This window comes from Sander vitreus, chromosome 13 (assembly GCF_031162955.1).
Source record: "Sander vitreus isolate 19-12246 chromosome 13, sanVit1, whole genome shotgun sequence".
Classification (NCBI taxonomy): domain Eukaryota; kingdom Metazoa; phylum Chordata; class Actinopteri; order Perciformes; family Percidae; genus Sander; species Sander vitreus.
Window position 1 is genome coordinate 178,586 of NC_135867.1, and position 24,575 is coordinate 203,160.

At 42.2% G+C, this 24,575-nt stretch overlaps 2 protein-coding genes across 4 annotated transcripts; both read right to left on the reverse strand.

Annotated features, from left to right (window-relative positions):
- Positions 1-627: 627 nt before the first annotated feature.
- On the reverse strand, positions 628-11,367 carry LOC144527959 (uncharacterized). Of its 3 annotated transcripts, XM_078266320.1 has the most exons (8): positions 11,266-11,367; positions 10,758-11,057; positions 9,297-9,362; positions 5,801-5,829; positions 3,256-3,276; positions 2,770-3,180; positions 1,354-1,584; positions 628-1,163 (listed from the first exon to the last, which is right to left on the reverse strand). In XM_078266320.1, the coding sequence occupies exons 2-8, from the start codon at positions 11,053-11,055 to the stop codon at positions 912-914; spliced, it is 1,308 nt and encodes a 435-aa protein (XP_078122446.1). In that variant the 5' UTR covers positions 11,056-11,057; positions 11,266-11,367; the 3' UTR covers positions 628-911. The 3 variants fall into 3 exon arrangements, with proteins under 3 accessions (XP_078122446.1, XP_078122447.1, XP_078122448.1); XM_078266321.1 differs by lacking the exon at positions 3,256-3,276; XM_078266322.1 differs by lacking the exon at positions 2,770-3,180.
- Positions 11,368-16,980: 5,613 nt separating this feature from the next.
- LOC144527860 (uncharacterized) lies at positions 16,981-24,195 on the reverse strand. The gene is made up of 4 exons (XM_078266157.1): positions 24,089-24,195; positions 20,591-20,879; positions 19,566-19,883; positions 16,981-18,919 (listed from the first exon to the last, which is right to left on the reverse strand). The coding sequence occupies exons 2-4, from the start codon at positions 20,877-20,879 to the stop codon at positions 18,582-18,584; spliced, it is 945 nt and encodes a 314-aa protein (XP_078122283.1). The 5' UTR covers positions 24,089-24,195; the 3' UTR covers positions 16,981-18,581.
- Positions 24,196-24,575: the final 380 nt, after the last annotated feature.

The window sequence follows — 24,575 nt, forward strand, 5'->3', positions numbered from 1 at the left end:
CCCAGTGACAATGGTTTAGCCCACAAACAAAGCCATACTTTCACTTTCATGCTGTGTGGACAAAGTTAAAACTACAGTATGTTTGTTGTGCTGTCAGTTGGGAAGCAAGCTGATGCATTGACACAGTCGGCAGTTTATCCTCAAGATCTAAGTACATTCACTCAAGTACTGTAGGCTACTTACAGTTTTGAAGTATTTCTACTTTACGTGTGTTATGTCCTATGTCTAGGAGAGGAGAACTAGCAATTAAATAAACCCGGGGGGGGACAAGGGACAAGTGGAAGCAGTTAAAGGATAAATCAAATACTGTTTTGCTAAACCAAGGAACACAAACCACTGATGAGTATCACAAAAAAGTAAATTTAAGATCTACTTTTTAACAAACAAAAGACTGTTCACACGACCTACAATTCTGCTACTTTGTGCTTTTACTTGAAAAATATATATTAACAAAAAAATCAGGTTGTATTATAGATTAAAACAGAACTTTATTGATTGGATTAGAATCAGAATATATATATATATATATATATATATATATATATATATATATATATATATATATAGTAAAAGTTACTTTACAAGCTAAACCATTAAAGTGATGAACACATTGAAGAAACAAGATCATGATTTGCTAACAGAGCTTTATTGCTGAGCTAATTGTTCTCTAAAGACAACACAAGGGTTGAAAAAAATACATCAGTGGGTCTTTCCTTAATGCATAGACGTACATAGAAATGTCCCAAACAATACACATTTGGGTTACTATTCTTTGACCAACAGATCCGTTGAAAACTATTTAAAAAAAGAAGAAAAAAAAGACATCAGCTGTCATAGTTATTAGGTTTTTTTACACACATTGTACCAGTATGTTTTAAACATTCCTGAACCTGAAGTTATTCTCACATCTTCTAAGCGGCTGTAATTTTAGTGATTTGATTTCCTTGAATTTCTGCATCTGCTGAGATTGGTATTTTATCGATGAGACTTTTTTTAATATCTCCCTTTATTTTAAAGTTAAGCGTCTTTGCCAAAAGTCGAGAAGCCACAACAAATGTTTGCAGGTTGTCGTTGAAGTTTGCCTCCAGTTGAGTCTCCTTCTGAGTGGCTTTTATAATCCCTATAATCTCAATTGGCCCTTTCTGGATGCTGACACTTTGAACCTGCAGACAGATTGACATTTAACAGTCAAGGCTCAAGACATTCTGAAAATACATTTAAAACCATTTAGTAAAAGTCTTTAACAGCTTATAAACTAAAGCAGGAGGAGGGTGTAATGTTATTAGATGTGATTCACTCCACAGACTTAAAAACAAACATGGCTTTATAGAGCGAGGAGATCACTGCAGGTACCTTTTCAATTCTGGTGTTTCCAGTTGAGTTCAGAGATATTTTCCCAAAGTACTCATTGATCTTCATGTTGGTAACCTTAACGACGTCTCCGACTGATAATCCTTTGCATTGCTCGGTGGCGTCCCTCCACATGACGATCTCGATGGAATCAGTCTCGTCTTTAAGTTGAAAACGTTGCTTCTTTGTCAACTTCCGTTCGCCCTTCACCTTAGTCTTTGTGACAGGATCTATCTGAACAAATTAACGGCACAGGATTAAACGACATAAAAAGAGGAAGCCCAGACATGACATTGACCCGTTACACAACGTTAAATAGAACAGTCTTATGTTTTTATCTCTTATCTGTTTACTGACAAACATTTTTATGAAGTATTGTATTAACAAATTACAATGTACACTGTTTGTTAGAAATCACTACACACAGGCCTGAAATACACACACATGCTCAGGACCTATTCACGCACAAACGGAGAGATGTCAGAGTGAGTGGGCTGCCAGTGCTGGCCCAGCGCCCTGAGCGGTTGGCAAGGGGTACGGTGCTTTGCTCAAGAGCACCTTACAGTGCCCAGGAGGTGAACTGGCATCTCTCCAGCTACCAATCCACACTCTGTACTTTGGTCCGTACTGGGACTCTGACCCTCCGGTTCCCAACCCAAGTCCCTACGGACTGAGCTACTACCACCCCTATATCATTGGAGGATGCATCGATCCCGCTACCTCTCGCATGCTACGCTAAGCGAGAGCTCTACCATTTGAGCTAATCCCCCTTGATTATTATGATGTTCATTATGTACATGATGTTGTTTATAGGCGAACAACCAACAAGTCAAGCAAGCGGCTGCAGCCATGACTGACAGCTGACGTCACGAGGACCCACGAGATATCGCTAGCGGTCAAGGTGTAGTGCAGGGAAATATGATCCGTGAATATGATCCGTGAGCACGGTGTATTTTATTTTGAAAATTAACTAGATGTTTTATTTTGTTTCTGTGCTCGACTTCCTGTCCCGCACTATCTGCCGAGTCCCGAATTGCTGCGGAGCTCTCCGGCGTCCGGCTAAAATAGAAGCTCTGCGTATCTGCTCAGGAGGGCTGGGACCGCCGGAGCTGGGACGGAGTAGGGACGGAGTAGGGACGGAGCTGGGACGGAGTCGGGACGGAGTCGGGACGCAGCCGTTCTGCAGTCAGTGGAAATACACACACTGACTTTAATGGAAACCTAATGACTCCACCACCGTTCTGGAGTGGAGCCGCAGCCGTTCCGCAGTTGGTGGAAACTGGGGGTTAAGCTACATATACTTTGATATTGCTCCTTAAATTAGAGTACAACAGAAGGATAGATATTTTTTTTTATGCAGAAACCAAACTCTTATGACAGTATGTAGACGTAGAGCAAGTAAGTGCAGTTTAAACTCACCTCTGTAATGGTTCCTTCAACAGTCACATCTGTCTTGTCAGCAGATAATTTGGCTTCTTTAATGGAGTACATTGGACTCTCAGGATAAATTAGCTTCTGACCTTCCATCTCAAGCTCCTCTGGGACATCAACAGGGCTCGTCTCTGCCACTTTGCTTGACTCGATAACCTTAACACCATACTCATCTATTATTAGCTTTCTGAACAAGTAGGAGCTCCCCTCCTTAATTTGTTGGAAGCGTTTTTTTCCATATACCATCACTTTAACGCTGGCTTTCTTATCAGCGACAGCCAGATAAAAGAAGTTTTTGTATCCGTTTTTATATGTGCGTAGTTCAGATTTCTTAACAACTTTCCCAACTATGACGTCTGTCTCAAGAATTCCACTCAGTTTCACATCCCAGATGGATTTCTGCGGCATAAAAAGGAGAAAGTGTCAAAACTTATGAGCCGTGAAAGAGAGGAGAAAAAAAAAAAAAGCACTTACCCAAAAAGGAATATTTCTCTCCTGCAAAACAACAAACATTGTATCAATAAACAGTTCTTAATGCAGAAACTAACATTTACTTTAACATACACAGAAGTCCGATGGGACTCGTAGGAGAGAAGAAGTTGCATCAGTAAGTAGGGCTGCACAATTAATCACAATTTTATCGAAAACACAATATGAACTAGTGCAATATTCAAATCGAAGTAATGGGTAATTAGCTAGCTGGATAATGGACCTTTTCCACAGCAGACATGTTGACTTGTCATAGTAGGAAAAGCACAGCTGACATTGATAACCTCAACGATGGCTCAGTTCCATCTAGTGACCCAGTGAGATATTTCAGTGAGTCAGCATGCTCAACACCAGGGGTCTCATTTATAAAACTGTGCGTAGGATCTTTACTATAAGTGTACGTACGCACAAAAGCCAAAAATGGTGTACGCCAAAAAAAAGTCAGATTTATAAAACCGTGCGTACCACACCTGTAAGCAATGTTGCCTTTACAAATCACAGATTACCTACAAGTGTGCGTATGTTAATCAGCCTCTTATCCCGCCCTGAACACGCCCATTTTTAACCAGAAATAGTCAATGTAAAGCCCCTCGTGAATGCTGATCAGTAGGTTAATGTTACACCGAGTCATGATGACTGGCGGAGAAAAAGCTAAAAACTTCTCAGACGTTCAGGAATAGCTGCACATTGAATAATAATTTCAGCCTGTTCTTTCCCAGTGTAGGAAACCTGATCTATAACTACATGTATTAATAATAATACGTCCAAAACAGCAGACATTACAGCACTCAGGGACAGCTTCGATAGACCAGACGTATATAATAAGATTTAACAGAACTATATATTGTATCCAAACAAGCCTCAGTGATAAAGTTGAAGATTATATATAATATTTATATAAAAAAAACACTTAGCTGTCTGACATTTCCCTCTGGAAACAGCCGGTTTCTCCCAGAGTGGTGAGGACCTGTATTTGGACCGGGATGGACCGGTTCTGGTCCCTCTCTACTGGACCCAGATCAGTACAGAGATCCAAGAGCTCAGCTTTAGGGAATCTAAATCAGCATATTATCCAGTCATCATCATCATGGTCCCTGAAGTCTCTCTCTCCTGATTCTTCCATTTGGGGTTAGTCCTGCAGGGCCAGCAGGGCCATCATGGAGCATTACGCACGGGGGTCACCGCAGTATTTATATGTTTGCAACAATTAAAGTGATTGTTAACACCTTGCCAAAATCACAGCATCAGCTAGTGGTATCCCCCCCACCCCGAGATACAATTTGAAGACGAAAGTGTAATAGACAAACACACTTTTCTTCATGCAGGTTTTGTCACGAACAGTATTAAAGTTAGAACCGATAACGAGGACATTAAGGGTGACAATTGCGCAAGAGTTTAATGGCTGTATTTTCAGACTTTGACATTTAATGACATATGCAGAGTATTAAAGACATATATTTAGTTATTTACACTGTGTTCTGCCGTTATCTAATGCTAGGGTATTTGATGCTATCCTGTATTCCATAGTCGGGCCATCTCCTCCTCCTGCGCTCCGTAGCGGACAATGTGACGGTGAGACAGCGCCATTAAATATTAACAACAAATTTATATTTAATATTTGAGTTGGAGGTGTTTATGGAACAAGTATCACTCAGTACAAGCTCAAATACCACTGCTGGATTTAATCTTCATGGTAACGTGGATGATATGGAGTGAAAAAATGTGCGTGAGGCATCAATACTAGAAAATATTACGAGTAATCGTTCTTCCCATTTACTTTCTGCAGTCTGGCTTCAGTTCACCACCTCACCATCTGCGTCGCCAGTTCCTGTTTTGTCTCCAGAATGTGCGCACGCATGGGTCAGAGTTTACGTACCGCGCATTCTCCCGTCACGTTTGTTTTTTATAAATCACAACCTTTGGGTGGGAAGTGGCGTACGCACATATTCAGCCCCGTTTTGTACGTACACCACGTTTATAAATGAGACCCCAGGGCCTCTCCTAAGTGGAACGCAGCCATCATTAATGGATTTGAATACACCTGTGCTTTTCCTACTGTAACATGTCTGCCGTGAAAAAGGTCTATTCCACACACCATTTCATGTTACACACTGGATATAAAAAATGAGCTGAACACACTAATCTGGCGAGAGCTCTGTTCTTTTCTACGCAGTGACAACAGTATGTATATGAAACATGAAGTTGTTCAACTTTACTAATTTAGTGGCTGGCTAGTTAGTTAGCTTGCTATGGGAGTCAGTTCTCAGTTCAGCATCATCTGTATTAGAGAAAAGTAAATAAAATGGCTTTACCAGCCTACTTACTGGAGTTCCACATCTACACACATATATATATATATATATACAACTGTACAATGTTGGCATAATTCCTCTTAAGAAATGTTTATTGTCTCCCACAACTGTTAGATGAAATGTATGCCCATTATTGGAAGGGTTTACTATTATAGACATAGTGTGTAAGAATGAATGGAAGGCAAATTACTTTAACAAGTTTAATTCTAAACTCTTACCTTGTCAGGTTGGCTGCTCTCCTGTTGATCTTTAAAAGGAGAAACAAACTTCAGTCAGTTATTAATCAGCAGACTTTTAGCCCCAAAAAAAGACCTGTTTAAATAATGATCTGCATACAGGCCAGTGCAAGTTTAAAAACAAACTATTATAAATTATTAAGAAAAGGGCAATTTCACTTAATACTGATTTGTTCTGTTAGTTTGGTAAAATGTTATCCTATCAATTTAGCTGAAAAGGTTGCATGTGTTAATGTGGGTCGCCAAGGACTTAAAGGTGCACTATGAGTTCCTGCATGGTTTAAGCACAATTTCATTTTAGTCTCAAATCGTAGACATCTCTCCTTGTTCCGCTAGCTGCCTGTCCCCTGAACACACCGTGAAAAAGCCCGGTCTCGGGAGATAACACAGGGGTCGTAAACGTCAAACACTAGGGGCACAGGCTGTGCACCAAAAACAAACCACTCCAGCCAATCACCGACAAGATGGTTGGGGGAGGGGGTGCTTTTAGAGCAGCAGCCTTAACCGCTGATACCATGCAGGAACTTATAGTGCCCCTTTTATGAGTTTCAAAATGTTTGGGAACCAATGCTTTAGATAATCTGGATAAACTGTTAAATGTGTGATTGTCTTAAATGTGTGACTGTGACACACACCCTATCCAGGAACCATCACCTTATCGTGGTGGAGAGGTTTGTGTGTCCCTATGAACCTGAGGGCTGTGTTGTCTAGAGCTTTGTGCTCCTGGTAGGGTCTCCCAAGGCAAAGTGGTCTCAGGTGAGGGGCCATACTCACAAGCCCCCGGCTGAGCGCCGCTATGTTGGAGTTTAACCCGGTGGACGAGAGGGTCGCCTCCCTACGCCTGCGGGTTGTGGGGGGGAAAACTCTGACTGTTGTTTGTGCATATGCACCAAACAAGAGTTTGGAGTATTCGGCCTTCTTGGAGACCTTGAGTGGAGTCCTGCATGGGGCTCCAGTCGGGGACTCCATAGTTCTGCGGGGGGACTTCAACGCGCACGTGGGTAATGATGGAGACACATGGAGAGGCGTGATTGGGAGGAACGGCCTCCCTGATCTAAACCAGAGTCGTTTGTTGTTGGACTTCTGTGCTAGTCATGGATTGTCTATAACGAACACCATGTTCGAACATAAGGATGCTCATAAGTGTACTTGGTACCAGAGCACCATAGGCCAAAGGTCAATGATCGATTTTATAATCGTTTCATCTGATCTGAGACCATATGTTTTGGACACTCGGGTGAAGAGAGGGGCGAAGCTGTCAACCGATCACCATCTGGTGGTGAGTTGGGTCAGGGGGTGGGGGAAGACTCTGGACAGACCTGGTAAGCCCAAACGGGTAGTGCGGGTAAATTGGGAACGTCTGGAGGAGGCCCCTGTCCGACAGACTTTCAACTCACACCTCCGGCGGAGCTTTTTGTGCATCCCTGTGGAGGCTGGGGGCATTGAACCCGAGTGGACAATGTTCAAAGTTTCCATTGCTGAAGCTGCGGTGAGGAGCTGGGGTCTTAGGGTCTTAGGTGCCTCAAGGGGCGGAGAAGACATGGAGAAGGACTTTTGGTCGGCACCAAGGTGCTTCTGGAAAACCGTTCGCCACCTCAGGAGGGGGAAGCGGTGAACCATCCAAGCTGTGTACAGTAAGGACGGGACGCTGTTGACCTCAACTGAGGAGGTAATAGGGCGGTGGAAGGAGCACTTTGAGGAACTCCTAAATCCAACTAATACGCCCTCTATGGTAGAGGCAGAACTGGAGGATGATGGGGGATTGTCGTCAATTTCCCTGGTGGAGGTTGCTGAGGTAGTTAAACAACTCCACAGTGGCAAAGCCCCAGGAATTGATGAGATCCGTCCAGAAATGCTTAAAGCTCTGGGTGTGGAGGGGTTGTCTTGGTTGACACGCCTCTTCAACATTGCGTGGAAGTCTGGGACGGTGCCTAAGGAGTTGCAGACCGGGGTGGTGGTTCCCCTTTTTAAAAAGGGGGACCAGAGGGTGTGTGCCAATTACAGGGGTATCACACTTCTCAGCCTCCCCGGTAAAGTCTACTCCAAGGTGCTGGAAAGGAGGGTTCGGTCGATAGTCAAACCTCAGATTGAAGAGGAACAATGCGGATTCCGTCCTGGTCGTGGAACAACGGACCAGATCTTTACTCTCGCAAGGATCCTGGAGGGAGCCTGGGAGTATGCCCGTCCGGTCTACGTGTGTTTTGTGGATCTGGAGAAGGCGTATGACCGGGTGCCCTGGGAGATACTGTGGGAGGTGCTGCGGGAGTACGGGGTGAGGGGGTCCCTTCTTAGGGCCATCCAATCTCTGTACGACCAAAGCGAGAGCTGTTTCCGGGTTCTCGGCAGTAAGTCGGACTCGTTTCAGGTGAGAATTGGCCTCTGCCAGGGCTGCACTTTGTCACCAATCTTGTTTGTAGTATTTATGGACAGGATATCGAGGTGTAGTCGGGGTGGGGAGGGGTTGCAGTTCGGTGGGCTGGGGATCTCATCGCTGCTTTTTGCAGATGATGTGGTCCTGATGGCATCATCGGACTGTGACCTTCAGCACTCACTGGATCGGTTCGCAGCTGAGTGTGAAGCGGCTGGATGAGGATCAGCACCTCTAAATCGGAGGCCATGGTTCTCAGCAGGAAACTGATGGAGTGCCTTCTCCAGGTAGGGAATGAGTCCTTACCCCAAGTGAAGGAGTTCAAGTACCTTGGGGTCTTGTTCGCGAGTGAGGGGACAATGGAGCGGGAGATTGGCACAGCGGGTGCGGTATTACATTCAATATATCGCACCGTTGTGACGAAAAGAGAGCTGAGCCAGAAGGCAAAACTCTCAATCTACCGGTCAGTTTTTGTTCCTACCCTCACCTATGGTCATGAAGGCTGGGTCATGACTGAAAGAACAAGATCCAAGGTATAAGCAGCCGAAATGGGTTTGCTCAGGAGGGTAGCTGGCGTCTCCCTTAGAGATAGGGTGAGAAGCTCAGTTATCCGTGAGGAGCTCGGAGTAGAGCCGCTGCTCCTTCGCGTCGAAAGGAGCCAGTTGAGGTGGTTCTGGCATCTGGTAAGGATGCCCCCTGGGCGCCTCCCTAGGGAGGTGTTTCTGGCACGTCCAGCTGGGAGGAGGCCTTGGGGAAGACCCAGGACTAGGTGGAGGGACGTCCAGCTGGGAGGAGGCCTCAGGGAAGACCCAGGACTAGGTGGAGGGATTATATCTCCAACCTGGCCTGGGAACGCCTCGGGATCCCCCAGTCGGAGCTGGTTAATGTGGCTCAGGAAAGGGAAGTTTGGGGTCCCCTGCTGGAGCTGCTGGCCCCGCGACCCGATACCGGATAAGCAGACGAAGATGGATGGATGGATGGATGGATGGTGTGACTGTGAAATGTGTGAGCCATTCATTTAGTACAATTTCATGGTAGAAATGATGGATAAAACTATGAAATAAAGAGAACAGTTTTCCTTCATTGATTGTAACATTAACAACAAATTACTCAGGATTTTAGGCTGATCTTCTCGCAACACTTCCTTTCCATCCTGCTCACGTTTTCTTTTCTTCCCTGAAAAAGAAATGTAAAAAAGTTGATTTGAAAACAGATTGTTCAGTTCTACGTCAGTCTTGTGTAGAACAACACAAACGGATTATCATTGTTCAGTTTTTGGTTGTTGTGTCCGTCATTTCTCAGGTCAATCTTCTGCCAGGTTTTCTTGAGAAATCATACCGTTTTTTTCAATTGTTAGACGACACAACTGGAGTAACGTGCAAAACTCAGTCTGCACAGCAGCAATTCATGTGGACCAAACTCTAGTTTGTTTTTCATCGCTTGAACACAGTTTTCAAAACTCTACACACTTATCCCATGACTTTAACCACAACGTGCACAACACTGTGGATTTACAACACTTTGTTCTAATGCTAACACACTGCTGTCAAAACTGTTAACCACACATTCAAAACAGAATAGATTTCAGTCTGGTGCCTATCAAACACTGCTGATGCTGCAATTTTAGCTGAAAGCCTGAGCAGGTATCTTGTTTTAGACTAGTTAGTGAACATATACGGTATTTATACAGAGAAAGCTCAGAAAGTTTTTTTTGGTATACAAACACCAAATAAGAATGAAACAGTTATACACTGTACCGTTTGAGAGAAACTGGTAAAAGAGCAAAGATGCCAACATGTCCAGGTAAGATGTCTGATGTTATATACACAGCTATTAAAAAAAAATTTAAAAACACTATCTTTACAATAGTAAAACTGCATTCTTACTGTTTTTCAGAAAGTAATGGAGGTGTAAGCAATGGAAACACCACATTAATTTGTATTTAGACATGATTCAGACATCCAGTGTGATGAAGAAAACTTGCTGCATGATGCTGGAGAGAGGCAGGTTTCGTCACACTATTCTTTGTTACTTATGTACCTTTGACTATTGAGTAGTGTGAAGTCACTGAAATGATTCAAACAAAATAAGTTTGTAATTTCTGTATTGGTGTTTGATGCTAGTGTTTTTACTCAGTGTTTGGCTGCACTGAGCCTGTTTTGAGACATGTGAAGAGTTGTGTTGCTGTGAATGAGTTCTGCAGGTGAACCATTTAGCTCAGGTGACTGCTGGTAATGCAGACTGTAGTTTGAGTTTTGCGTGTGACTCCAGTTGTGCCCACTGTCGTTTAGCAATCGAAAAAAACTGTAAAATACCAATTCTGAAAGTATATTCCAGTAGGTTCTTCTGCTGTGTTGATATACATTTTATTGGACACTGATGTCAGAGAAATGGAACCAATTCAAAATGGATGGCAAACTATATAATGGCTCTGACACCCATGCTTTGAATGTTAGTTTTAACCCTTTAAATATTTTGCATTAACCCTTATTCTACATCCTCTGTGATCTAATGAAACATTAAAAAACAGGAATGAATAATTTTAAACCAAAAACCTGAATCATGACTCACCCTGGTTCTTGATCTCTTGTTCATTCCTCAGTTCGTCCACAAAGGGGCGCAGCAGGTCCTGGATTTTAGGGTCCCTCCTCGGTATGTAATCCATTGCTTTATCGATTTCAGAGATGGAGACTAGTAGTCCGTAGTGCTCAATGATTTTTCCAGGCATCTTTTCTCTGGGCGTGCTAGACTTCTGACCTTTGGGGATTTTTTCCAAACATTCCAGCGTCTTTGTGTACTGTAAATCCTCCAGCTCCTCCATTATGGAAGTCAGAGTTTTTTTCCACTGTTCCTCTGAAATATCCGACATCTCTGACATAGAGAGACGAGAGAACAGCAAATATGAAGTCATATTAGTCACCATTAAAACATGAACATTAACCGCCAGAACATACAGGTAATCTTTGAACCACAAACTTTGTATTTGTTTGTATGAATAATGATATTATCTCACAGTAGATTCATTTTACAAAAGAAAGCAAAACAGCCTTTTATGATGTGGTTATAATATAATACTCACTTTGTGCTTTTCTTGACAGCTGAACTGTTTTCTTCTTTCGTGGTGATGTCTGTTGACAGTCACAAGAGCACTGAGTGGCTGGAAGACAAATTTGAATTTTTTTGTTTATTTGGATGCAGTGACGGAGGTGGAAGATACCAACTTTAATCATGTTTCAACAGGACTGCCGCCCTAATCTTGAATAAATGAGAAAATATATTTGGAGAAACATTTCTCATTGTCAAATATATTATTTTACCAACTTTGACTTGTTAACCCTCCAAACATCCAGTTTCAAACTCACAGTCCACTCCCACCCCTCTAGTGAACAATGGTTCAGCCCTCCCTTTCCCGCTCAAAAGCTGAGACACTGAAAAGAGCGGGTACTTTCATGTCAAGTAGACAAATATTAACTATTGCTTTGTGCAGTCAGTTGTTAGTCAGCGAGGTAAAGCAGCAGCTTTCCAACATCGACACAGTCAGTAGTTTAGTTTCAGTCTGTCGTGGAAGAAATATTAACAACTTCAGTAAAAAATACTATAACTAAAAGTCCTTCATAGTCATGTATAACTTGACCTCATTACAAGTATGGAAGTTTTAGCAGCAAAATAAAATATCAAAGGTAAAAGTACATGTTATGCAGAGTAGGCCCTTTGAAATTATCTTATTATTTGTATTACTGATTCATTAACATATAAGCAGCATATTGTTGTAATGTGCAGCTTTAACAGCAAACTAATCTTAGTTTATTTTGTATGTAAAGGAACTGTTGACAGATTTAGTGGAGTACAATTACAACAGTTCCCTCTAAAATATAGTCAAGTAGAATTAAAAGTAGCATGAAATGAAAATACTCCGTAATGTCGGCCTGTAAGTAAATACAAAGTGAACTTAAGTAGCTCTGTTTAGTTCTTTCTAACACCACAGGCCTCCATATTTGTACTGTTTCCCAAAAGCAAAATTTAGGAATCCAGGATAACCGAAAACCGTCCACAACTCCCCTTCCATATCAGACTGATTATATCTTAAATTCTTCTAGATTCAACACAGAAACTGAAATAGTTCCCTTAAACATATGTTACATTTTCACATCAAAATGTCTAAAACCACATGGACATATATATATATATATATATATATATGCCTGTGAAATACATCCTGATTCAAATACTTTGGCGGAGGACAGAAGGACCGTCCATTGATTCCTGATAATGGACACCTTGTTGGGCATTAACCCTTACATATAGTATATGTAGAGCTTTTAAAAGACACGTAGAGATGAAGATAACTAATAAGAGGACCCTTCTGTGTGCCCTCTCACACTTTGCTTGCTTTCCTCACTACAGTTTTTCTTCTTGTGTACTAATTCACCCACAGCCAATTAAACATGTTGAATTGTCAAAATTTGGCAGACGAGGGCCGACAAGCAGTGACGATGCGTGACACACCTTAATAACAACTTCAACCACGACCGAAAATCTCCTTGGTGTGTAGCAAATGAGTGCACTTGTACCATAGGTGCCGATACGAGCACCCACGGAAAATACTGAGCACCCAGTGCCAGACTGCCAGTAGGCTCCATTCATTTAAAATGAAACATTGCAGTTGGTGCTAAGTAAGCGTCTGTCATAGTGTGATTGGTTATGTCGCTGTCAGTCCCCTGTTCCATATCCTATCCACCAATCACAGCGTCTCTCGGATGAGAACGCCTCTTCAGTGACCCCCTTCCATCCCCCCACTATACAGTGCATGCATGTGCATTAGGTAGTCAGAGTGAGACTAAAAGAGAAAAAAAGCAAAACCTAATGATGCAAGTGCATCGACATCCACCACCAGTGCAGAGAGTTCCACCAGCTCCCACCAAACTGATCGTGGTTACGTGTCAGTTCAACTTCTCATCTCCAATCCTATCTGTATCTGTGAGAAGTATCTTTACGGCTTCGTTATCCAGTTAATAGGCGTGTGTGTTTGTGTCGGCCGCTGTCCATTTCCTAAGGTTCTGAAATTCAAACAGTTTTTTAAAGGGCGTGCGCCTGTGAGCATCCACGGAGGAAAACATAAATCATAGATCTCTCTCTCCAGCATATACATAGATATTTTAACTACATGAAGCAGATGGCCGCCCACCAACAGTCAGGTTCTGTCCAAGGTTTCTGTCACACTAAATGCATTTGTTCTTGAGGGGATTATATATATATATATATATATATACAGTGGTGTGAAAAAGTGTTTGCCCCCTTCCTCATTTCCTGTTCCTTTGCATGTTTGTCACACTTAAGTGTTTCGGAACATCAAACCAATTTAAACAAAAGTCAAGGACAACACAAGTAAACACAAAATGCAATTTGTAAATGAAGGTGTTTATTATTAAAGGAGAAAAAAAATCCAAACCATCATGGCCCTGTGTGAAAAAGTGATTGCCCCCCTTGTTAAAACATACTATAACTGTGGTTGTCCACACCTGAGTTCAATTTCTCTAGCCACACCCAGGCCTGATTATTGCCACACCTGTTCACAATCAAGGCATCACTTAAATAGGAGCTGCTTGACACAGTAAGGTCCACCAGAAGATCCTTAAAAGCTACACATCATGCCGAGACCCAAAGAAATTCAGGAACAATTGAGAAAGAAAGTAATTGAGATCTATCAGTCTGGAAAGGGTTATAAAGCCATTTCCAAAGCTTTGGGAATCCAGCGAACCACAGTGAGAGCCATTATCCACAAATGGCGAAGACATGGAACAGTGGTGAACCTTCCCAGGAGTGGCCGGCCGCCCAAAATTACCCCCAAGAGCGCAGCGACGACTCATCCAAGAGGTCACAAAGACCCCACAACAACGTCCAAAGAACTGCAGGCCTCACTTGCCTCAGTTAAGGTCAGCGCTCATGCCTCCACCATCAGGAAAAGACTGGGCAAAATGGCCTGCATGGCAGAGTTCCAAGGAGAAAACCACTGCTGAGCAAAAAGAACATCAAAGCTTGTCTCACTTTCTCCAGAACACATCTTGATGATCCCCAAGACTTTTGGGACAACATTCTGTGGACCGATGAGACAAAAGTGGAACTCTTTGGAAGGTGTGTGTCCAAGTATATCTGGCGAGAAGGAACACTGCATTTCATAAAAAGAACATTATACCAACTGTAAAATATGGTGGTGGTAGTGTGATGGTCTGGGGCTGTTTTGCTGCTTCAGGACCTGGAAGACTTGCCGTGATAAAAGGAACTATGAATTCTGCTGTCTACCAAGAGATCCTGAAGGAGAATGTCCGACCATCTGTTCGTGTACTCAAGCTGAAACGAACTTGGGTTCTGCAGCAGGACAATGATCCTAAACACACCAGCAAGTCCACCACCGAATGGCTGAAGAAAAACTAAATGAAGACTTTGGAGTGGCCTAGCCAAAGTCCTGACCTGAATCCTATTGAGATGTTGTGGTATGACCTAAAAAGGCCGCTCATGCTCGAAAACCCTCTAATGTAACTGAATTAGGACAATTCTGCAAAGATGAGTGGGCCAAAATTCCTCCAGGACGCTGTAAAAGCCTCATTGCACGTTATCGCAAACGCTTGGTTGCAGTTGTTGCTGCTAAGGGTGGCCCAACCAGTTATTAGGTTTAGGGGGCAATCACTTTTTCACACAGGGCCATGATGGTTTGGATTTTTTTTTCACCTTTAATAATTAACACCTTCATTTACAAATTGCATTTTGTGTTTACTTGTGTTGTCCTTGACTATTGTTTAAATTGGTTTGATGTTCCGAAACACTTAAGTGTGACAAACATGCAAAGGAACAGGAAATGAGGAAGGGGGCAAACACTTTTTCACACCACTGTATATTAGAGTGTGGACTGGACATACTCCATCTGTAAAGTGTCCTGATTTGTTGGTTATGATTTGACACTATAAAAAAAAAGCCACGCTGCATTAAGCGGTATTTGTTTATCTTTTTATTTTTCTAAAGTAACGATTACATCAGAGGCTGTAAAAATGTAAAAGAAATATAAAAAATGTTTAAAAAAAGACCAGCCAGTATCTCTTTAAACTTCAGGAGAATAATCTTCACCGAGACATATTTTTCCCAACTGTGAATGCTGATTTTCATATCATCGGTGATGTTGTGCCTCCATCTAGTGGCTGAAACAAAGAACAACACGTTTTCTTCTCCCTTTGAATCACTTTGAGAAGCTGAGTTTCCATCCACTCGTCAATCGAACTATCTGAAGTTCGGTAAAAAAACTCATGTGAACAAAGCTGGTGAAAGTGTGTTTCCATCCAACGGCTTTAAAGAGAATAAAAACCTGTTGTGTAATGACGTCACGTGCTGTTTTGCGATCAAATTGGTACATCGAATTGATTTTAGACATCTTAAGGTGTTTCTGTTCATTTGCGAACGGTTGCGAACATAGTTTCTCTAGACCAACTGGATCGCACCATCTACCAACACATGATCAATACTGCACAAGTTGTAATAGAGCTCATGTGCCAGCCTTTGGGAATCCAGCGAACCACAGTGAGAGCCATTATCCACAAATGGCGAAGACATGGAACAGTGGTGAACCTTCCCAGGAGTGGCCGGCCGCCCAAAATTACCCCCAAGAGCGCAGCGACGACTCATCCAAGAGGTCACAAAGACCCCACAACAACGTCCAAAGAACTGCAGGCCTCACTTGCCTCAGTTAAGGTCAGCGCTCATGCCTCCACCATCAGGAAAAGACTGGGCAAAATGGCCTGCATGGCAGAGTTCCAAGGAGAAAACCACTGCTGAGCAAAAAGAACATCAAAGCTTGTCTCACTTTCTCCAGAACACATCTTGATGATCCCCAAGACTTTTGGGACAACATTCTGTGGACCGATGAGACAAAAGTGGAACTCTTTGGAAGGTGTGTGTCCAAGTATATCTGGCGAGAAGGAACACTGCATTTCATAAAAAGAACATTATACCAACTGTAAAATATGGTGGTGGTAGTGTGATGGTCTGGGGCTGTTTTGCTGCTTCAGGACCTGGAAGACTTGCCGTGATAAAAGGAACTATGAATTCTGCTGTCTACCAAGAGATCCTGAAGGAGAATGTCCGACCATCTGTTCGTGTACTCAAGCTGAAACGAACTTGGGTTCTGCAGCAGGACAATGATCCTAAACACACCAGCAAGTCCACCACCGAATGGCTGAAGAAAAACTAAATGAAGACTTTGGAGTGGCCTAGCCAAAGTCCTGACCTGAATCCTATTGAGATGTTGTGGTATGACCTTAAAAAGGCCGCTCATGCTCGAAAACCCTCTAATGTAACTGAATTAGGACAATTCTGCAAAGATGAGTGGGCCAAAATTCCTCCAGGACGCTGTAAAAGCCTCATTGCACGTTATCGCAAACGCTTGGTTGCAGTTGTTGCTGCTAAGGGTGGCCCAACCAGTTATTAGGTTTAGGGGGCAATCACTTTTTTCACACAGGGCCATGATGGTTTGGATTTTTTTTCTCCTTTAATAATAAACACCTTCATTTACAAATTGCATTTTGTGTTTACTTGTGTTGTCCTTGACTATTGTTTAAATTGGTTTGATGTTCCGAAACACTTAAGTGTGACAAACATGCAAAGGAACAGGAAATGAGGAAGGGGGGCAAACACTTTTTTCACACCACTGTATATTAGAGTGTGGACTGGACATACTCCATCTGTAAAGTGTCCTGATTTGTTGGTTATGATTTGACACTATAAAAAAAAGCCACGCTGCATTAAGCGGTATTTGTTTATCTTTTTATTTTTCTAAAGTAACGATTACATCAGAGGCTGTAAAAATGTAAAAGAAATATAAAAAATGTTTAAAAAAAGACCAGCCAGTATCTCTTTAAACTTCAGGAGAATAATCTTCACCGAGACATATTTTTCCCAACTGTGAATGCTGATTTTCATATCATCGGTGATGTTGTGCCTCCATCTAGTGGCTGAAACAAAGAACAACACGTTTTCTTCTCCCTTTGAATCACTTTGAGAAGCTGAGTTTCCATCCACTCGTCAATCGAACTATCTGAAGTTCGGTAAAAAAACTCATGTGAATAAAGCTGGTGAAAGTGTGTTTCCATCCAACGGCTTTAAAGAGAATAAAAACCTGTTGTGTAATGACGTCACGTGCTGTTTTGCGATCAAATTGGTACATCGAATTGATTTTAGACATCTTAAGGTGTTTCTGTTCATTTGCGAACGGTTGCGAACATAGTTTCTCTAGACCAACTGGATCGCACCATCTACCAACACATGATCAATACTGCACAAGTTGTAATAGAGCTCATGTGCCAGCTGATAGCGACATATCACGCTATGATAAGGAAACAACGACGCTATCAACACGTTGCCGTGATGATGCACGTAAACGCCCGACGACAACGGAACAGTTCTGGGAGATCGTGGTTCAGAGACACTTCACGGAAACCCTTTGGTTGAAGCATTTCCGGATGACCAAGACAACATTTGACCTGTTGTGTAATTATTTTGGCCCGTCCCTTTCCACAGATGTCGCAAGCTATCGCCCAACCGAGAAGCGTATCGCCATTGTGCTCCACCAACTGGCTCCATGCGCAGAGTACCGAGTGGTAGGCGAAACCTTTGGAGTCAGCAAAACCACCGTGCACCGGTGTGTTAACGCCGTGTGCAATGCCATACGAACGAGGATGATGCGAAGGTATATATACCTACCTGGAGTGGAGGAGGCGCATGATATCTCGCTGCGTAACTCCAGAGCGCACCTTGTGCCACAGGTGTATGACGCAATAGACGGGACTCACGTCCCCATTAGACCCCCTGCTGAAGGCTGCAGGGATGTTGTCAATAGAAAGGGCTGGCCATCAGTCGTACTACAGGCTGTGGTGGACGATCGTTGCATCATAAGGGACATTTGTGTCGGCACTCCCTGTAGTGTGTCTCCTTGTTGGTCCACTTCCATCTGTCTGTCTACTGGGCGGAAATGAACTACAACTTCTTCGTTTTGTGGCGGGTTGCAACCATAAAATGACCTAAAACTTAAGCAATTCATCATCTATTCGGCAAATAACGTTTCCATCAGCGTTTATCGCATAAGCCGTATATCGATCAAGAGAAAATCTGATGAGACCGAACGTATTTCCTTTGAGTCGATATTCATGAAATTCCATAAGTTTCCATAAGGCATTTTTCATTCGTATCACTTAATTCGGATAGAAATGTGTGGATGGAAACATAGCTATAGTCAACGTTTACTTAATAAAACAGGCTTAAACAGGTTCTCATCTAAAAATGACAATAGTTAATGTGTAACAATCAGTTATTACAGAAATTCATCATCACACTCCACAGTTTCTTGCTTTAGCTTCAGATTAATTCCAGCACTTCCGAAACGGGTTTATCCACTTTACAGAGAGTACTGATCAGAAGGGAGCTGGCTTTAGGTCCCTTTCTTCGCACCATGTCGATCAGGTCTCGTGCTTTGTCTGCTCTGCTTTTTTTCGTTGTGACTGACTCCATTTCCTCATCATTTATAAAATGATGCTCAAGGAGTTTATCCAGAAGCTTGTTCAGAACAGGATCAGACACTCGTTCTATAAACTCTGCTCGAACATTGAACAGCTTCTCATCTGCTGGGACGCTGTCCTCTGCTGGGAAGCTGTCCTCTGCTGGGACATTCCTCTGTTGAGTTGCCCCACTTGGACCTGGAAGATAACAAAAAGACTTTTATCAGTTTGTGTTGTCCTTTTAGAAGTAATCAGCAACAAAAATGGAGACTTTTATATCTGATGGAGACCCCTTGTTCTGTATGAATCTGTTAATATACCGTTAGTTAACTGTTAGTTCTCTGTTTACGTAGATGGAGACCTTATTTTGAATCAGCCAGTTGGTCTGAATAAACAGAAGTACGTTTAAAGGTTAAAGCCTGACGTCCGGCGCGTGGCTCACTTGCTGGATGTGTTTCCGTTCTCAATCTCTGTAAGCTTTGGGAAACGACATCAAACGTTGAGCTTGCAAGCTACATGCTGACAAGGTTTTAAAGAAAGATTGGATGGTGCAACAAGGCAGGCCTACTGGGTTCTTTTGGTGGATGATTGTAAAGACTAAAAGAGCCCCATGTTAGTTTACAGCCTAGTACGTGTCATCTCTTAAAAAAAACTGAAAAAATCATTGTAAGCTGTTAACAGAACTGCAGAGGAAAAATAACACTGAGTTTCCGCTTGTGTGGAGAGGCAATCACACATTATGTATTTCTTTTGATCACTTTGTGATGAGTTTTCCCTCAAATCCAAGATTTCATTCACTGGGAATTGATGTTAAAGAGGAGAAATAATAATCAACTCTTCAAACCTTTTTCTTCCTGCCATTGTTCCTTCACTTTCTCCACAAAGGGGCGCAGCAGCTTCTGGACTTTAGCGTCATTCCTCGGTATCGCTTTCATTATTTCATCTATTTCAGAGATGGACCCTTCTGTCCCGTAGTGCTCGATGATTAAATCAGGGATTTCTTCTCTGGTCTTGCCAGTCTTCAGTCCTTGAGGGATTTTGTGTAGATAGAGCAGCATCTTCTTGAATTGTTGGTCAGTCAGCTCCTCCAGGATGGAGCTCAGGGCTGTTTCCCACTTATTGGCAACTGATCCTGAGTCAGCTGCAAGTTTGCTCATCTTCCCTTAAAAGGAAATTTCAAAAAGTTAAACACAAATTACAAATACTCTCATTTTGCATTTTTCACTGGTGCTTTTTCTCTGTAGAGAGAGGCTGAAATGTATCTTAATAGACGCTGATTAAATATGTTATGTCTAAATAGTTCCCTACTGAGATCCACCAGCCAAAAGACACGTTACTCTGCGGTTGAAAATGACATATGTAAACATTTAAAGTACAGAAAATACTTTGAAGAAAGAACAACGTATGTAAGAGCAGGGATTTATTATTTTTGGAGCCATCATTTTTGATGCCTTTCCCGGCGGTTTATGTGCTTTTTTCAATACTTTAGGCACTTTGTTTTAACATTTTGATGCCTTGCTCAATGTTTTGCCACTTTTTCGGGAGTTTTTGGTGCTTTTCATGATGTTTCTGGCACTTTCTGATGTTTTTGGCACTTTTCTCAGACAATTTTGATGCTGTTTTTTGGCCTTTTTCCAACTTTTTTGGCACTATTTTGGCGCTGGTTGCTGAACCTTTTTGGGGCTTTATGAGGACCAAAATGTAAGTGAGAAGACTACAGTATATGAGACTTAAATAAAAGCATGTCAATAAACTCTACATGTCTGGCCCTTGATGTGATTCTCATTTTCCAGTGTGGCCCTCTGGGAAACTGAGTTTGACACCTCTGATCTATAGCAACTCACACTGTATCATATCAACTCCTCAAACCTTTTTCCTCCTGCTGTTGTTCCTTCAGTTTCTCCACAAAGGGCCGCAGCAGCTTCTGGACGGCAGCGTCATTCCTCGGTATTATCTTCATTATTTTATCTATTTCAGAGATGGACTTTTCTGTCCCGTAGTACTTTTCCATTAAAACAGGGATTTCTTCTCTGGCCTTGCTAGTCTTCAGTCCTTGAGGGATTTCATTGAGATTGTTCAGCATCTTTCTCAAATCTGAGTCAGTCAGCTCCTCCAGGATGGAGATCAGGGCTCTCATCCACTTTGTCTCAAGTGACATCTGCAACGCAGAGAGAGACGAATGAACAAAACGGTTAAAAACCTGACAGGGTTGATGACAACAAAACTAGCAAAGAGGAAAAGCTCAAACATCACACTGACGGCTTTACCAGATAAAATAAATCAGAGAACTTCTGTATTTCATTTCATGTTCTTGTCTTTCTTTCTTTTCCAATCTGTAGATATAAATATAGTTTTGAAAAACTATTTTCTCAGTACACCTTCTCACTACGATGTTAAATTCATTAATTATTCACGTTTTCCAGTCCCAACGTGTTTGTATAAGCTACCAGGGAGAGCAGCAGCTACACGGGGTTTACCGAGTAGTATGAAAGGCCGAAATTCCGCGTAGGGAGGTTGGTTGGGATGGCAGAGAAGACAGGACTTTCAGCCAGGAGCCCGGGGTTCATGTCCAGTGTGCTTCCTAAAGTCGCTTTCTTCTTTAACCGTCCCGTTCTTCCCGCGTGTCACGGAAACTTACGCCCACTCACGACCTTTTCCTTAACCTAACCTAAGTCAAAAGTGACGCCAATAGTCCCGACCAAGCATGTTTGGTTACAGCGCGTTATATGACGCTAAAGGAGACGTTAAGCGTCAATAACAACGACAAAGACACCTGACCAAGTATGTGGGAGTGACAATCTGTTGGTCCACGCTAAACTACCATAACGGGGGGTAGTTTTTTTTTCTTCTTTTATTTCATTGATTTCCCCTTTTGTTGGACTCAAATCCAAAGAAATGGCGGTCTTGGTTAGGTTGACCAGATGTCCCGGTTTGACTGGGACAGTCCCAATTTGGAATTACGTGTCCCGAGTCCCGACAAAAGCCTGTCGGGACGCTAAAATGTCCCGGTTTACACCAACCACTATGACATTGTCCCGGTGATTACATAGCCGATGTGGTCTTATTATAGCCCGATCATTAACTAAACCATGTAGAAAGACTAATAAAGCGTCCAGCGTATGATTTTTAACAATGTGTGTGTGTGTGTGTGTGTGTATGTCAGTCAATCGTAGCGGTCTGCATAATCTGTGCAGCCAGCGTTACAATGCAGACTATATCTGTAAACACTGTTGTAACGCCTCTTCTTATCCGTCTCGTTTGAACCAGTCCCTCCAGGTCCGCTGGGAAGTCAGCAGACGAGCGCTGGGTGGAGACGGGTTAAACCCATGTTTAGGTTACCTAAACAACGATCAATCATCACCACATTTCTCTCTCATATTGCTCTGGTTATGAGGAGCAATATGAGAGAGAGATTTGGTGATCACTTGTCTTGATCGTCGTTTAGGAACATTAAACCACGCTAAGCTTGTTCACGTTAGGACTTAAATAAAGCCCACGAGAACCGTGGAGAGTCAACCCAGCCGCCCCGCTGAAAACGTGAAGCAGAAACTCGTCACGCGGGCCAATTATGGTGACAATTGATTCTTGAGCAAATTCACTCACAAATATACAGAATAGATGTTTCCAATAGGGAAGCTATCTGCTCTATTAAATGAGATTACATGTGTGTGTGTGTGTGTGTGTGTGTGTGTGTGTGTGTGTGTGTGTGTGTGTGTGTTGGTTAGAATAACACTGGTAACACTTTACGGTAAGGGTACATGAATTATGAATGAATGCATTAATTAATTGATGTATGTATTATTTTGCATTATGTAATTAATGATTTATGTGTAACTGCATGCCTAATATCCCATGAATCATCAGGAATTGACGTGTTCACAGTCTGTCATTTGTGACCTCATACATGAACACAACTAAAGCATCAGGTACGTGGGCACATCATTATGAATTATGATTTATTGAGCATGATCATGATTATTTTTCTGCAAAAAAATGTCCTCATCACTGCGCAAATTGTGATTTGAACACAACTTGTGCATAATGATGTCCCCACCTTACCTGATGCTTTAGTTGGTGTGTTCATGCATGAGGTCATGAATGAACTCATGTTAATTCCTGATGATTCATAAGATATAAAGGAATGCACAAAACATGAATTAATTCATAATTCATGTACCCTTACTGTAAAGTGTTACCATAACTGTAGTTGTTGTAGCTGTTCCAAATAATACGTTTAGTGCCATGCAATGAAAAATACCTTTTCACAACGTTTTTCATAAGTTCAGTTGGTGCATTTTCCAAAAGAATGCTTTAATTCTGAAAAATAAAGTTGGTCCCACACGGAACTCACTCAATGTCTTTTAATATTATTTCTTAGATATGTAGGTTACATACCAAGAAAAGTCATGAATATTAACTGAGATACCCCGTTATGTTGTGAGCAGTAGGCCTACGTGTGCTGTTGTCTAATCTGTCTGTGTCTGTCTGACCTGGGCTGGCACGTGTTCACGTTAAAAAGCGTGTGCGTGCACGAGCACTACGGTCACGCGCAAAGTGTCCCGGTTTTAGTTCTGGGAGATCTGTTGGTTGGTACCATTGGTTGACGTGAAAGAACAACAGTGGTTCTAGTCATCTTTCACTAGAAGATTGTGAAAAGACTTTGAGAAGACAATAAAATACCAATAACATCAAACATGTTTAACGTTTTGTCTTGCCAAAGGTGACGCAACAGTTGGGCCTAGAGGACATTACAGACACGTCTCATGATCCCAGCAGGCCGTGTTTCAACTGCTGCAGTACTAGTCTTTCCCTTTGACAGTAAGAGACTCACATTATGAAACGAAATTGACTTAAGTGAAGTTAAAAAATAATTCCACGGCTGCCTGCAGGGCTCAAAGCTCCAGAGAGCCGGGTGTCAGATCTGTGCAGAGCACCTGAACAAAAATGTCAGACACATCAGCGACAGAATGATAATAACCTCCGAAAACACACGACTCACTCTCAGTGGTTTGTGAGTACAAAGTACTACATGGTTAAAAAGAAAAATACACAAAGCAAAAGTTATACCTCAGACATCGTGGACAAATACACAGTACAAAATAAGTCCGTACTTCTGCTTACAGTTGACGAGGCAGGTTGGAGTCCACACGGCTAAAACAATGTCTCTTAATGTGGTCCGAGCATTCATACTTGTACTTAGAGCTGTCCACTAGTGATCCAAAGCCAGGTCTGAATGTGGTCTCAGACTTTTTCTTTGTTGGAACCACAAGCTTAGAGTGATTGTTTTGTAATCGATGTGTGCGTGAAGGATCTTTACTTCATTTTTCAAAAGGAATTAGCAAAAAAAAGTGTCTAATCAATACTCACTTTGTCCTTTTTTTGTTGGAGATTTGTTAGTCGGCAGTCAGAGGTGCTCTCAGTGGAGGAAGTAACGCGTCAATACTCTTATCTGAAGGTAGTGGAAGATACCAACTTAAATCATGTTTTCACCAACCTGCCTGCCGCTCTAGTTATCTAAAATAAATGCTTAAATGTATTTGGAAACGTCAAATATTTTATATATGACTTTATCAATCCTTAAAATGAAAAACATCCAGTTTCAAACTCACAGTCCCCCCCCCCCTCTTTTGAACAATGCTGTAGCCCTTTATTTCCCGCCCAAAGCCCGAGAACAGAGCGGGTACTTTCACTTTCCTGTTTAAACACATATGAACTCATGTGCTGTCAGCGAGCTAAAGCTTTCCACACAGTCAGCAGTTTAGTCTCAGTCTGTGGTGGAGTAAAAAGTAAAAATACTACAAGTAAAAGTCCACTGAAAGTCCAATCTAAGTAAAATGATGGACGTTTTAGCAGC

Excerpts from the sequence above, each read along its gene's own strand:
- LOC144527860 (XM_078266157.1), bottom strand. The coding sequence starts at position 20,879 with ATGTCACTTGAGACAAAGTGGATGAGAGCCCTGATCTCCATCCTGGAG. Across the intron at positions 19,884-20,590 it reads ACAACAGCAGGAGGAAAAAG|GGAAGATGAGCAAACTTGCA; the intron begins GTTTGAGGAGTT and ends TTTCCTTTTAAG. Across the intron at positions 18,920-19,565 it reads ACAATGGCAGGAAGAAAAAG|GTCCAAGTGGGGCAACTCAA; the intron begins GTTTGAAGAGTT and ends GTTATCTTCCAG.
- LOC144527959 (XM_078266320.1), bottom strand. The coding sequence starts at position 11,055 with ATGTCGGATATTTCAGAGGAACAGTGGAAAAAAACTCTGACTTCCATA. Across the intron at positions 5,830-9,296 it reads AGATCAGCCTAAAATCCTGA|ATCAACAGGAGAGCAGCCAA; the intron begins GTAATTTGTTGT and ends CTCCTTTTAAAG. Across the intron at positions 3,277-5,800 it reads AGAGCAGCCAACCTGACAAG|GAGAGAAATATTCCTTTTTG; the intron begins GTAAGAGTTTAG and ends GTTGTTTTGCAG.